This window comes from Scyliorhinus canicula, chromosome 25 (genome assembly GCF_902713615.1).
Source record: "Scyliorhinus canicula chromosome 25, sScyCan1.1, whole genome shotgun sequence".
NCBI lineage: Eukaryota > Metazoa > Chordata > Chondrichthyes > Carcharhiniformes > Scyliorhinidae > Scyliorhinus > Scyliorhinus canicula.
The window spans coordinates 8,100,331-8,116,718 of record NC_052170.1 but is presented as its reverse complement, the minus strand read 5'-3'; the positions used below and the strand labels follow the sequence as shown (position 1 = coordinate 8,116,718).

Sequence of the window (16,388 nt, the reverse complement as noted above, 5' to 3'; positions counted from 1 at the left end):
ATTAAGTGTCCGCACCAGCAGGGGGCCCACTAGGTCCACAAACTTTTTATAAAACTCCACCGGGAACCCATCCGCCCCGGCGCCTTCCCTGACTGCATCTGCCCGATCCCCTTAACCAGCTCCTCCAGCTCAATCGACGCCCCCAACCCCTCCACCTTCTCCTCCTGCACCTTCGGGAAAGATAGCCCGTCGAGAAACCTCTCCATTCCCCTCCGCTCCACCGTTGGCTCCGACCGGTACAGTTCCCCGTAAAAGTCCTTGAAGACCTCATTCACCTCTACCCCCTTCCGCAGAACATCCCCACCTGGACCTCCCCCGTATCATTCACCTCGAGGTACCCCTCAATACTTGCCCGGACCCTCCTGCACACCTCCTCCTCCGCCAACAACCCCACATCCAACCGCCACAACGGGCGCTGGTCCCGCACCTCCCCCATCTCCAACTCCATCCAATGCGGAGCGTGGTCGGAGATTGCAATGGCCGAATATTCGGCCTCCTCCACTCTCGGAATCAGTCCCCTACTCACCATGAAGAAGTCTATCCTAGAATAAACCCTATGTACATGGGAGAAGAAAGAGTACTCCTGTGCCCTCAGCCTCACAAACCTCCATGGGTCCACCCCTCCCATCTGGTCCATAAACCCCCTCAGCACCTTGGCCGCCCCCGGCCTCCTACCCGTCCTTGAACTGGACCGATCCAGTAAAGGATCCAACACTGTATTGAAGATCCCCCCCATAATCAGACCTCCCGCCTCTAGATCCGGGACACGTCCCAGCATACGCCTCATAAAGCCTGCATCATCCTAATTTGGGGCATACACACTAACAAGTACCACCTTCTCTCCCTGTAGCCTGCCCCTAACCATAACATACCTACCCCCCTTATCCGCCACCACCTCAGATGCCTCAAACGACACATTTTCCCCCACCAGAATCGCCACTCCCCGGTTCTTCACATCCAACCCAGAGTGGAAAACCTGCCCCACCCATTCCTTCCTCAGGCGGACCTGGTCCGCCACCTTCAGGTGGGTCTCCTGAAGTATTGCCACATCTGCCTTTAGCCCCCTCAGATGAGCCAGTACCCTAGACCGCTTCACCGGCCCATTCAGTCCTCTCGCATTCCAGGTGACCAACCAGATCATAGGGTGTGTCCCCCCCCCCCCCCCCCCCCCCCATCGACTAGCCATAACCCGTCGACTGCCCGCCCCAGACCAGCACCCCCCCGCCCGACCCAGTCCCCACGGCGACAACACCTCACCTCTGTCCCCCCCGGCCCACACCAGCTCCTTCCTGACCCTGCCAGCAGCAACCCGGTATTCCCCTTTCCCCCCCTCCCTCACCCCCCAGGATAGGAACCCTCCCAGCCACGAACCGTCCTCCATTGTACTTCCGTGGGTCAGCTAACTTCTTCTGACCTCCGGAAACTCCCGCCAATAGCCCGACCCCTCCCAGAGTGGGATCATCCCCCATCCTGTCACTCCTCAAGGCACCGCTCCAGCGTGGGGAGGAACCAGTTAAGGCCCCCCCCCCCCCCCGTCATCATCTCCACCCCCCCAGCCCCGCAACGCGGGAAGCCAGAGGAATGCCCGCGCTTTCGCACTGCCCCACCACACCCTTCTGACGCAGCTCCCAAATACCAGCCCCACTCCATACCCCCACTCCGACATAGAATACAACAAACCCCCAACGCCCCCCCCCCCGCAAAATACAAAACTCAAACAATGACCCCCAACAAAAAGCAGAGCAACACCCCAATAAATAACCATATCAAAATTACAAAAGTACAGAAAAAACACAACAACAGCAGAAACAAGCAATAAAGCATTACAACCGACCCCGCAACCCCCAACCCCTAGTTCGAGTCCAGCTTCTCCGTCCGCACGAAGGCCCACGCCTCCTCCTGGGAATCAAAATAGTAATGCCGCTCCAAATAAGTTACCCACAGGCGCGCAGGCTGCAACATTCCGAACTTTATTTTCTTCTTATAGAGCACCTCCTTCGTCCGATTAAACCCGGACCGCCGCTTAGCCACCTCCGCACTCCAATCCTGGTAGATCCGTACTACCCCATTCTCCCACTTGCTGCTCTTCACTCTCTTGGCCCAGCGCAGCACACACTCCCGATCACTGAACCGGTGGAACCTCACCAGCACCGCACGCGGGGGTTCATTCTCCTTAGGCCTCCTGGCCAGTACTCTGTGGGCTCCCTCCAGCTCCAAGGGCAGATGGAAAGATCCTGCCCCCACTAGCGAGTTCAGCATCGTGGCCACGTAGTTTGTCAGATCCGACCCCTCCAGCCCCTCCGCAAGGCCCAAGATCCTCAGATTCTTCCGCCTCATGCGGAGATCAAGCTCCTCGAAGCGGTCTTGCCACTTCTTATGGAGTGCCTCGTGCCCCTCCACCTTACTCACGAGGACCACGGCCTCCTACTCTTGTTCAGCGGCCTGCGCCTGCAACGCCTGGACGGCAGCACCCTGGGTGGTCTGAATCTCCGAAAGCTTTTTATTCGTTTCCTGCAGAGAGCTCAGCACCCAGCTTGCAGAGGCCTTCAAGGTGGTATAGCTCGAGGGTAACTCAAGAACAGCCTCACCTATTGATGAGGGGGAAAGGGTGTGTGTGTGTGTGTGGTGGTGGGGGGGGGGGGGGGGGGGGGTGGTTGGGGAGTGGCTTGCATGGAAGAACCCAATCCAGCTGCCCCTTCACCAGGAAATGGTAGAACTCAAGACATGTGTCAGAATCCCATTAGAACCACGTTCTGCCTCGTTGCCTGTTGCCCAATTGGAAAGTCCACCAGCCTCCAGCTGAGCAGATTGTTGGGGTTTGCAATAAATGAAATTAGGACATTTCCACCACGAGGACAGCGTTGGTGACCAGGAGTAACATTACCTGCTTCCTCTCAGGCACATCCCTCCACCAATCTCTGTCACAGAGCGGGCATGCAAACTGCCTTTGATTACCAGGAATCTCATTGTTCCTTGCCAAGTTAAACATTCGTAAGTTCTCCTCAGTCAGGGGAAGCATCCTTAACTGGTCCACTATTTCCTGTTTGAACACAGACCAGAAACAATCACAGTGCAGAAATAAAAAGAGCGAATCTGGACATAACACAGCATTCAATTCTCATGGAACAAAATGGTTTGTATTCACATAAGAATAGCACAGGCATGTAATGCATCTAACTGTTACCTCATCTTAATTGAGTAAACTGATATGGCTGGTCTAAGAATCCCTGTTGGGATAGGAAACCCAAGATGCTGCACTAAATTGTTACGCAAGGTTATCAATTTCCCAGAGTCTCCAAGATTGAAGACTAGTTTCCAGAATACTGGACAATTTCATAGAATTTACAGTGCAGAAGGAGGCCATTCGGCCCATCGAGTCTGCACCGGCTCTTGGAAAGAGCACCCTACCCAACAACACACCTCCACCCTACCCCCATAACCCAGTAACCCCACCCAACACTAAAGGCAATTTTGGACACTAATGGGAAATTTAGCATGGCCAATCCACCTAACCTGCACATCTTTGGACTGTGGGAGGAAACCGGAGCACCCGGAGGAAACCACGCACACACGAGGCCCAGGAGAGGAGAATCACTGAAGAAGCTCGACACCATCCTGGACAAACCTATTCATCACCCCATCCACCACCTTTCACATTCACTCCCTCTACCGCCGATGCGCAGTGGCAGCCGTGTGCACCATCTACAAGATGCACTGCAGGAACTCACCAAGTCTCCTTCGACAACACCTTCCAAACCCACGACCACTACCATCTAGAAGGAGAAGAGCAGCAGATACATGGGAACCCCACCACCTGGAGGTTCTCCTCAAGCCCCACACCGTCCTGACTTGGAAATATATCTCCGTTCCTTCATTATCCCTGGGTCAAAACCCTGGAACTCCCTCCCTAACAGCACAGTGGGTGTACACGGACTGCAGTGGCTCAACAAGACATTCTCAAGGGGCAATTAGGGATGGGAAATAAATGTTTCCCTAAGCCACACACCCCATGAAAATTTGTTTTTTAAATCCCCCATCCTGCCATCCTAATCTCAATTAAGAGACACAAGGTAAAATCTAGGGCTGGTTTAGCTCACTCGGCTAAATCGCTGGCTTTTAAAGCAGACCAAGCAGGCCAGCAGCACGGTTCGATTCCCGTACCAGCCTCCCCGGACAGGCGCCGGAATGTGGCGACTAGGGGCTTTTCACAGTAACTTCATTGAAGCCTACTCGTGACAATAAGCGATTTTCATTTCAAATGAATAATGCATTCGGCTTCATGCCACGTATATCACACCGACTGCTGAATACACACTCCTGCTGATCATTCATGTACCTGTAGATCATTGTCATCATCACCTTCACCCTGCGAGGAACAAAATACAACAACCTCGTTACTCAGACTCCTCTCAAACTACATTTCAAAAAGAAAGACTTGCATTTAAAGTGCATATTTCACAAACAGGTGATACCTTGAAGTGCCTCATACTCAAACAGGTCATTTTCAAATGTAGTTAGTGTTGTAATCTAGGGAATTGCAGCAGCCAATTTATGCACAGCAAGCTCCCACACCCACAGCAGGGCGATGGTGATGAAGTAATCTGTTGATTGAGGGATACACTTTGGCCAGGAAACCAGGGAGGCCTTATCCAGTTTCAAAATGGTGCTGTGTGGTCTCTTTAACGAAAACTTGGAAGAGGCAGATGAGGCCCCTCAACTAAAAGGCAGCACCCCAGACAGTGCAGCACTCCCTCCGTGCTGCAATGGAGTGTCAGGGTAGATCTTTGGACTCAAGTCCTAGGGTGGGATTCGAACCCACAACCTTACGCCTCTGATGGGAGAGCGTTAGAATTGAGCCACAGCTGATACAGTCACAGTGTTCGTATTACTCCAGGTCATTAGGATGTCTCGGGTGCTACACAGCCTCTCTGAACAGGTGCCGGAATGTGGCGACTAGGGGCTTTTCACGGTAACTTCATTTGAAGCCTACTTGTGACAATAAGCCATTTTCATTCATTTCATTTCAAGAATGTATTGGAGTGTAGTCACTGGAACATCCGGTTGGCAGAGAGCAAGATCTCACACACAGCAACAAGATAGATGAGCAGCTAATTGCTTTTCCTTTCATTGGCACTGGTTGAGGAATAACCAGGAGAAGTCCGTGGCTCTTTTTTGAAGAGCTCCATGGGATCTTTAGAGGGTAAATGTGGCCTTAACCTAACTCCCCATCCAAACAAGCACATCTATTTTACAGTCACTAGTCTTGGTAGAAACATCTTTTTTTTTATTTGTTCATGGGATGTGGGTGTTGCTGGCTAGGCCAACATTTATTGCCCATCTCTAATTGCCCTTGAGAATGTGGCGGGCAGCTTCTTTCTTGAACCACTGCAGGCAAAGGCTGAGAAGATGTTCCAAACCATGAGAGGGGCTGGACAGAGTAGACGGGGAGAAACTGTTCCCCCCTTGTAAAAGGATCAAGAACGAGGTGGGCACAGGTTTAAAGTGATTTGCGAAAGAAGCAGATGTTATGTGAGAAAAAGCTTCCTCACACAGCGAGCTGTTGGGGTCTGGAATGCACTGTCCGCAAGTGTGGTGGAGGCAAATTCAATCGAGACATTCGAAACAATGTGCAGGGGTTATGGGGAAAAGGCGGGGGAATGGGTACTAAGTCACCATGCTCATTGGGAGAGGCAGTGCAGAATGGCCTCCTTCTGCACCGTAACAATCCAGTGATTATGGTGTCTAACCTTTCTGTCATCTTAAAAAGCTGGTTAAGTAGCAAGGAGATGGAAGCTCCCCTAAGCTTGAAGACCAAACAACGTAGGAAATGTAATCAAAAATCTTAAGACGAGCGTCTGCCTCTCTTATCTGCCCCTCTACAGCTGCCAGCCCAATTGTCAGTTCTTTTCTCTGGAAGAGAATTTCCACATGCATGTGTGGAGCCCAGCGTGGCTGAACCTTCACCTTACAAATGGCCATTTGTCAATTGTTAAGCAACAGAAACTGGGCCGATTATTCTCCGAGCAGAATGAGTCATCATTTCGTGAGTGGGCATTTCTGGCTTTGAAGGAAGGGTTTTGATCCTGCTGAACAAATAACCTTCCAAAGCATTGGAAAGGAACACTCAAAAATAAGCAACTTACCGGCTCCGCTGCATCATCCCTCAGCTGGTTCTCACCATTATCCTCTGCGTCTAAATAAAAGCAAACGATCGGGGTTACCTTTGTTTCAATAGAAGAGGCTTCACCGAGCTAGGTCAGCCCATACTGAGCAAACTACCTCCTTCCTCAGATTTCCATCTTACCCAGCAGAGAAGCCACCATCTCTACCCAAATGGCCTGTTAACCCATCACTGTGTCAGATGTGTACGGTTCACACGTACAGGGCGCGATCTACCGGCCAATCTTCGATTGTTGTAAAAACCCATCTGGTTCACTAACGTCCTGCAGGGAAGGAAATCTGCCAACCAAACCCGGTCTGGCCTACATGTGACTCCAGACCCACAGCCATGTGGCTAAGTCTTCATTGTTCAGTTATGGCCGAGCGAGACACTCAGTTCAAGGGAAGTTAGGGATGGGAGACGAATGTTGACCCGGCCAGCGATGCCCATATCTCATAAAAGAGTAAAAGAAAAACACAGATCTCCCACATCACAGGAATGAAGAAGATAAATTCTCCTCTTCACTCATGAGTTCCAGGAACTGTTAACTGGTGTTTTGGATCATGTACTGTGATTCTGCTCATTTTTACCATTAAAAAAACTGAGAAACAGAAGCCTGGGTTAAGACACTGGGAGGCTGCTGAGACTTTGGTTTGAACTAAAGTCATCTTGTGTCTCTTCTCTTCTGAAGCTGTTGGCTCTTTGCTGGGCGCGGCCCTCAAGTCAACCTCAAGTCAGCAAGGCAGTGCATCTTGGAAGTGCAGGTCCGGAGGGTGACATGCAAAGCAGCCCAGCCACAACACGTTCACACACACCCACACACACACACACACACACCGACACACACACACACCGTCACACACACCCACACATCCACCCACACACACATCCACCCACACACACACACACACCCACACACACACACACCCACACACACACACACCCACACACACACACTTACACACACACCCACCCACACACCCACACACACACACCGTCACACACACCCACACACACCCACCCACACACACACCCACACACACCCACACACTTACACACAAACCCACCCACACACACACACACACCCACACACACCGACACACATACACACCCACACACACACACCGTCACACACACCCACACACACACACACACACTTACACACACACCCACCCACACACCCACACACACACACCCACACATCCACACACACACCCACACTCACACCCACATACACTCATACCCTCACACACATGCTCACACACACACACCTACACTCACACTCACGCACCCACACACACCCATACCCTCACACACACCCACACTCACACACCCACATACACTCATACCCTCACACACATGCTCACACACACACCCACACACACCCACACACACAGCCAAATACACACACACCCACACACATACACATCCACACACACCCACACTCACACACCCACACACACTCATATCCTCACACACATGCTCACACACACACCCACACACACCCACACACACAGCCACATACACACACACCCACACACATACACATCCACACACACCCACACTCACACCCACATACACTCATGCCCTCACACACATGCTCACACACACACACCTACACTCACACTCACGCACCCACACACACCCATACCCTCTCACACACCCACACTCACACACCCACATACACTCATACCCTCACAAACATGCTCACACACACACACCCACACACTCACACTCACACACCCACACACACCCACACACACACCCACACACACAGCCACATACACACACCCACACACATACACATCCACACACACCCACACTCACACACCCACACACACCCATACCCTCTCACACACCCACACTCACACACCCACATACACTCATACCCTCACAAACATGCTCACACACACACACCCACACACACACACTCAACACACCCACACACACCCACACACACACCCACACACAGCCACATACACACACACCCACACACATACACATCCACACACACCCACACTCACACACCCACACACACTCATATCCTCACACACATGCTCACACACACACCTACACTCACACACACGCACCCACACACACCCATACCCTCACACACACACACACACTCACATACACACATACACACACATCCACACACACACCCACACGTACACACCCACACGTACCCATACCCTCACACACATCCACACACACCCACACACACCTAAACTCACACTCACACACACACCCACATTCACACACCCACCCACACACACCCACATACACATCCACACACGCACACATACATCCACACATCCACCCACACACACCCATACACACCCACATACACATCCACACACACACATGTCATAATATACACAAAAGTATATGATGGTGCACAGACAGGCATTGATTGACACACAGGATGACCAATGAACACACAGAACACAGCAGCCAATCACCAGACAGGGCACGACCACTATAAAGCCAGAGGGCACTAGTTTTCCCGTTCTCTCGGGATCCAGCCTCTGAGACAGTCAGAGCCCGTGAGCAGCAACTAGAATACACACCATGTGGTAGTCAGATAGTCTGGTCAGGTTAGCCTCAGGTCTCCAGTCAACTCAGCATAGTGTCAACCCACAGTTAAAGCATGTATTATAGTTAAGTGTTCAATAAAATCGAGTTGCATTTCTTCAAGTGTTGGAAGCCTGTCTCTCTCACTGCTGCAGTAAACACAGTCCTCGCAGACCCAGCTTACCCCACACATCAGCACACACACACACACACAGACACACACACTCGCATACACATCCACACACACACACACTCACACACACATACACACACACTCACATACACATCCACACACACACTCACACACACACACTAACATACACATCCACACACACACACTCACACACACACATATACACACACTCACATATACATCCACACACACACTCACACACACAGACACACACACTAACATACACATCCACACACACACTCACACACACACATATACACACACTCACATATACATCCACACACACACTCACACACACAGACACACACACTAACATACACATCCACACACACACTCACACACACACATATACACACACTCACATATACATCCACACACACACTCACACACACACACAGACACACACACTAACATACACATCCACACACACACTCACACACACACATATACACACACTCACATACACATCCACACACACACACACAGACACACACACTAACATACACATACACACACACACACACACACACACATCCACACATACACATCCACACACACACACTCACACACACACCCACATACACCCCCAGGCAAGGTCATCGGTCAGAGCTAAGGAATGGGAACCTTGTCCAACTTTTCAGCACCTTGGCCGAAAAGGGGGTGCCAAAGTTAATTGTGGCTTCCCCATCATCGCAGCGATGGAGGTCAGTTAACCCGGCACAGGCTGGGCAGGAAATCTCCAATCTTAATCACTCGTGTGCTTGCTGGCGTTGGAATTTACTCATCTTTTTCTCTTTATTCTTTCATGGGATGGGGCACCCATCCTGTTTGCCCCTGAACCGAGTCTCTCACTTGGCCATTTCCAAGGCATTTAAGAGTTACCCACATTGCTGTGGGTCTGGAGTCACATGTAGGCCAGACCGGGTAAGAACGGCAGATTTCCTTCCCTAAAGGGACATTAGTGAACCAGATGAGCTTTTACAACAATTAACAATGGTTTCCTGGTCATCATTAATGAGACTAACTTCTCAAAAAATAAATTTAGAGTACCCAATTATTTGTTTTCCCAATTAAGGGGCAACTTAGCGTGGCCAATCCACCTCCCCTGCACATCTTTGGGTTGTGTGGGGGAGGGGTGAGACTTACGCAGACACAGGGAGAATGTGCAAACTCCACATGGACAGTGACCCGGGGTCGGGATCGAACCAGGGTCCTCGGTGCCGTGAGGCAGCCGTGCTAACCACTGCGCCATTGTGTCGCCCCGCTTTTAATTCCAGATTTTATGAAGCAAATTAAAATTCCACCAACTGCCATGGTAGGGGTCTGAACATCTGTCCCCCAGGGCAATAGCCTGCGCCTCTGGTTTACTGGTCGATTGAAATTACCACAACGTGACCCCTCCGCCCAGGTCTTCTGATTGCAAACGTACCATCTGCCTGGTCCTTAAGTCGCAGGATCTCTTGGGTCACCAATTTATAATCATTGTCATGCCTCCTCATCAAAGAGTCAGCTTTTGGGACAGGAATGGCCTTGGCATGGAATGTTTCCCTCAGCCTGCGGGTGCTCTTCTCCAGCTGTTGGGGAAGAATAGAAAAGAGGGTGATATTTTTTTAAAGTTTTATTGACAAATGAAAAAAATGAAATGAAAATCGCCTATTGCCACAAGTAGGCTTCAAATGAAGTCACTGTGAAAAGCCCCTAGTCGCCACATTCCGGCACCTGTTCAGGGAGGCTGGTACCAGCCTCCCTGAACAGGTGCCGGAATGTGGCGACTAGGGGCTTTTCACAGTGACTTCATTTGAAGCCTACTTGTGACAATAGGTGATTTCAAAGCCAGCCATTTAGCCCTGTGCTAAACCAGCCCCGAGAGAAAGTATTCTTTCTCTACTTATTTTTTTACAGAATTGTTACGCAGGAGGAGGCCCAGACCAGTGTGGTGACTTAGCGCCATTTCCATGCCTTTTCCCGTAGTTCCTGCACATTGTTTGCATTTAAATAATCATCTAACACCCTCTCTCTCCAAAGCCTCGATCGAACTTGTCCCCACAGGCAGCGCATTCCAGACCCCAACCCCTCGCGGTGTGCAAAAGATTGTCTCACATTTTATTTGCTTATTTTGCAAATCATTTTAAATCAGCGCCCTCTGATCCTTGACGCTTTTACGACAGGTCGAAGGGCAACTTCGCAGACACTGACGTCATCTCAGAGGTATCAGCTATTTGTCCAATATAGTCATCATGGCTCAGTCTAACCCAGTGTTCACTGAATGTAGATGCAGCAAGGGGTTATCATAGATCATAGAATTTACAGTGCAGAAGGAGGCCATTCGGCCCATCAAGTCCGCACCGGCTCCTGGAAAGAGCACCCTACCCAAGGTCAACACCTCCACCCTATCCCCATAACCCAGTAACCCCACCCAACACTAAGGGCAATTTTGGACGCTAAGGGCAATTTAGCATGGCCAATCCACCTAACCTGCACATCTTTGGACTGTGGGAGGAAACCGGAGCAACCGGAGGAAACCCCACGCACGCACATGGAGGATGTGCAGACTCCGCACAGATAGTGACCCAAGCCGAGGATCGAACCCGGGACCCTGGAGCTGTGCAGCGCCGTTAGAACGTGCAGACTCCGCACAGACAGCGACCCAAGCCGAGGATCGAACCGGGTCCCCGGAGCTGTGAAGCGCCGTTAGAACGTGCAGACTCCGCACAGACAGCGACCCAAGCCGAGGATCGAACCCGGGACCCTGGAGCTGTGAAGCGCCGTTAGAACGTGCAGACTCCGCACAGACAGCGACCCAAGCTGAGGATCGAACCGGGTCCCTGGAGCTGTGCAGCAACAGGGCTACCACAAATGCCTCAAAGCATTTTACAGCTCATTAAATACTTTGGAATCTCAGACACAATGTGAGAGGGGTGCCTTATACTGTGGATTATATGGTAATTCTAATACATCTGCCCTCAAAGGAACATAAACAACCCTGCAGAGGACGACTTTCACCAGAGGGACCTTTATGGAAGGGTAAACAGTCTTATTTGCTCATCACACTGTTGCCAGTCAGAACGTCATCAGCTGACCGAGTTCTGTAAATTTCCAACGTAATCAATCAAAATCCTAACACAACACGGTGGAGCAGTTTGGCCACGTGAGGGTGGCAAGCAGCTCAGAGGAAAAGGCCTCAAAAAGTGAGGGAGCAAACGGAAAAGGAAAAGGCTCCTCGAGAAACCCCAACAGGGTCAGGCTGGAGGATAGCAGAAACTAAAACAAAACACGAGGCAACCTTTAGACTGAAGATAAGGGATTAAACATTGACTGTATTATTATTGATTTCCCACTGAAGCTCATTGCAAGAGCTCTCTCTCACTTTCCTCCCATTCCCTCCCTGGGGGGGGATTCATGCACTGATATCTCGTTCTTTGGATGTTGGATGGAACACAGGGTGAAACGATGAACAACACTGCATTTAAATAGCACCTTTCGCGGATGTCCCAAAGCTCAATACTGGCCAATAAAATCACTTTTGAAATGTGACCACTATTGTAATGTAGGAAAACGCAATACCCGAACCTTAGGAGTGGCAAGCACAAAGGGCAATGAAATAGATCTTTACCCAATTTATTATTTTACTACGCGGCAGCCAATATTCAGAAGATATTTTTATGGTTCAGTGAATCCGGCGAGTTTCTGTCAGGGTCCCAGCCTTTGTGCAATAGTAGCCACGTTGCTGCAATTTTCTCCGGTAAGAATCTCTGGGAGTGGTGTCCAACCTGAGAATCTCGAAGCAGTTCAGACAGCAATTTAAACTCAGTTCCTGATGCACCATCAATGGACACGAAAACTAAGGAATAGTCCGAAACAAAAGGCTTTAATCAGCAAGAAGTGAGCCCAGCAGCAGGAGTACGGAAATGACATGGCTGCTGGGGCACACGGGTTCTTATACCCCACCTCGTAGGCGGAGCTACCTTCCTCTCGACCAATGAGAATGCAGAGGACACGATACTTGGGCCAATGGGCAGCGAGCCCTCTGCACCAATGGCAGCTCACACTCCCAGGTACCGTAATACCCCAAGTCATACTACCAGAGTTCCCTATGCTGGTCCCCTCATCTGCAACATTAACACTGCAATTGGGGCAGCATGGTAGCATAGTGGTTAGCATCAATGCTTCACAGCTCCAGGATCCCAGGTTCGGTTCCCGGCTGGGTCACTGTCTGTGCGGAGTCTGCACGTCCTCCCCGTGTGTGCGTGGGTTTCCTCTGGGTGCTCCGGTTTCCTCCCACAGTCCAAAGATGTGCGGGTTAGGTGGATTGGCCATGCTAAATTGCCCGTAGTGTCCTAAAAAGTAAGGTTAAGGGGGAGTTGTTGGGTTACGGGTATAGGGTAGATACGTGAGTTTGAGTAGGGTGATCATTGCTCGGCACAACATCGAGGGCTGAAGGGCCTGTTCTGTGCTGTACTGTTCTAAATTCTAAATGAAGTTACTGTGAAAAGCCCCTAGTCACCACACTCCACCGCCTGTTCGGGTACACAGAGGGAGAATTCGGAATGTCTAATTCACCGAACCGTACGTCTTTCGGGACTTGTGGGAGGAAACCGGAGCAGCCGGAGGAAACCCACGTAGACATGGGGAGAACGTGGCACCTTTTTTGTGCCAGCGAATCGCAGGTTTGGCATCGACGTTTGGGTCTGGGGCCAGGATGGGAGAAGGGTTTGGATAGAATTCGGGACCCGTTCTTGAAGGGCAGGTTTACCAGCTTTAAGGAGGTAGATAGATAGATAGAACAGTACAGCACAGAACAGGCCCTTCGGCCCTCGATGTTGTGCCGAACAATGATCACCCTACTTAAACCCACGTAACCCGTATACCCATAACCCAACAATCCCCCCATTAACCTTACACTACGGGCAATTTAGCATGGCCAATCTACCTAACCCGCACATCTTTGGACTGTGGGAGGAAACCGGAGCACCCGGAGGAAACCCACGCACACACGGGGAGGACGTGCAGACTCCACACAGACAGTGACCCAGCCGGGAATCGAACCTGGGACCCTGGAGCTGTGAAGCATTGATGCTAACCACCATGCTACCGTGAGGTATTGGAGAAATTTCAACTGTCTGGTTCCAATCTTTTCAGATACTTTCAGATTTGTGGTTTTTCGCAAAGGACTTTTCCCTCTTCTCCCTTGGCACCACCCTCATCCCTGTTGAAGAGGATTTGGGGGGGGAGTGTGTGTGTGGGGGGGGGGGGGGGGGGGGGGGGGGGGAGTATTTTGTGCATATATGGCCCTATCCTCTCAACGGAGTCAGCTCCGTTGAGTGAGGTGAGGGTGAAATGGGAGGGTGAGTTGGGTCCCATTTTGGGTGATGAGATATGGAGCGAGACCCTGCACAGGGTCAACCCCACGTCCTCCTATGCTCGGCTAAGTCTGATCCAATTCAAGGTGGTGCACAGGGTTCATCTGACTACAGCAAGGATGAGCTGATTCCTTTCTGGGTTGGAGGACAAGTGGGAGTGTTGCTCTTGGGGGGCCAGTTAACCACACTCGTATGTTCTGGTCTTCTCCCAAGTTAGTAAATCTTTTGGGCCTCTTTCTTCAACGCCATGTTGGAAATACTCAAAATTGATCTGGATTCATGTCCGCTGGTGGTTAGGGTGTCAGACTCACTGGTGCTGCAGACGGGGGAGTGATGGTGAATGTCATCGCCTTTGCCTTGTTGATAGCCCAGAGACGGGTTCTATTTGGGTGGAGGAATCCTACTCCACCCAGTCCCTCAGCCTGATTGGGTAACAACAATCAACAATGGTCAGGGGCAGCATGGTAGCATGGTGGATAGCACAATTGCTTCACAACTCCAGGGTCCCAGGTTCGATTCCCGACTTGGGTCACTGTCTGTGTGGAGTCTGCACGTTCTCCCCGTGTCTGCGTGGGTTTCCTCTGAGTGCTCTGGTTTACCACAGTCCAAAGATGTGCAGGTTAGGTGGATTGGCTATGCTAAATTGCCCTTAGTGTCCAAAATTGCCCTTTGTGTTGGGTGGGGTTACTGGGTTATGGGGATAGGGTGGAGGTGTGAGCTTTTGTATGGAGCTCTTTCAAAGAGTCGGTGCAGACTTGATGGGCCGAATGGCCTCCTTCTGCACTGTAAATTCTATGTGTTTCCTGGTCATCAGACTAACTGTAAAAAAATAAATTTAGAGTACCCAATTATTTGTTTTCCCAATTAAAGGGCAGTTTAGCGTGGCCAATCCACCTACCCTGCACATCTTTGGGTTGTGGGGGCGAGACCCACGCAGACACGGGGAGAATGTGCAAACTCCACATGGACAGTGTCCCGGGGCCGGGATCGAACCTGGGTCCTCGGCACCGTGAGGCCGCAGTGCTAACCACTGCGGCACTTTGCTGCCCTTTGAGCGATGAATGCTGGCCAGGACCCCAGGAACATTCCTCGCCACCAACCCATTCCACAGATTGACCCCCACACACCACAGTCCTTCGAAGAATGCTCTGGGGAATTTGAGGCAACCCACCTAAACGAGCCTCGGTTCATCATCTCATTGGAAAGACTGAATAATGAGACACTTCCTCAACTATAAAGTGTCAGCCTAGGGTTCATTGCCCAGAGTGAGGTTTGAACTCATACGCAAACCATTGATGGACTGCTATTGAGCCAAACTTGTTTTGTTATGCTCTTGACGTTGCATAAGCTGCTTCCTTGATCTGCACTCTGACAAAGGAAGGTTCGGACTTGGAGATAGCTTTAATACGTTTATTGAACTATTAACAATTCTCCTACTTGGATTCGACTCCGCTGTTAATCCTTCTATAGCTACTCACACTGACGAACCAGTCTGCTACAATCCATGTGGTGGGTGTGATGTTCAATCAACCCTGTGTCTGTACTCACTGAGTGTCTCCACTGGAAAGAGGAAGATCATGTATGCTGTGTCCTTTATATATGGGTTGGTGTAATGCCCCCCTGTGGTAGTGTCACCTCTGTGTGTATCGTGAATGCCTATTGGTCGTGTCCTATCTTACTGACCTATTGGTTGACTGTCTGTGTGTCACGTCTCTGGTGCTCCCTCTGGTGTCTCTCTAGTGTCTGTTTACATTAACCCCTTGTGTATTTACATATGCCCACAAAATTATGCATATCACCACAAAACTAACATTTCTCAGCTCACGTGAGGCATTTGTACAAAGATGGAAGATAAGGACTTTACCGGGCTCCACATACAGCTGTACTTACAGCAAGTGGATGTCGGTGTCATTGGCAAAGGCTGGCTTTCAGAAGGCTTTGGCCCTTGGGGAAGGGTTGGTGAACCTTCAACTTGAACCACTGCAGTGTATCTGGTAAAGGCGCTCCCCACACCGTGCTGTTCGGTAGGGAGTTCCAGGATTTTGGCCCAGCAACAATATGTATCCAAGTCAGGATGGTGTGTGACTCGGGAGGCGATTCC

The 16,388-nt window shown here is 50.7% G+C and overlaps 1 protein-coding gene across 2 annotated transcripts in view; it reads right to left on the bottom strand.

The window, feature by feature from the left end:
* The window catches only part of LOC119957221 (shiftless antiviral inhibitor of ribosomal frameshifting protein homolog), a 28,868-nt gene that overhangs the window by 7,067 nt on the left and 5,413 nt on the right, over positions 1-16,388 (bottom strand). The window contains exons 2-5 of one of the 2 annotated variants that reach the window (XM_038785052.1): positions 10,357-10,501; positions 6,144-6,193; positions 4,337-4,366; positions 2,885-3,040 (exon numbers count right to left, since the gene is read on the bottom strand). In XM_038785052.1, the coding sequence (XP_038640980.1) occupies positions 2,885-3,040; positions 4,337-4,366; positions 6,144-6,193; positions 10,357-10,501 (381 nt within the window). The remainder of the gene's footprint in view (positions 1-2,884; positions 3,041-4,336; positions 4,367-6,143; positions 6,194-10,356; positions 10,502-16,388) is intronic. The other variant, XM_038785053.1, reaches the window with a different exon arrangement.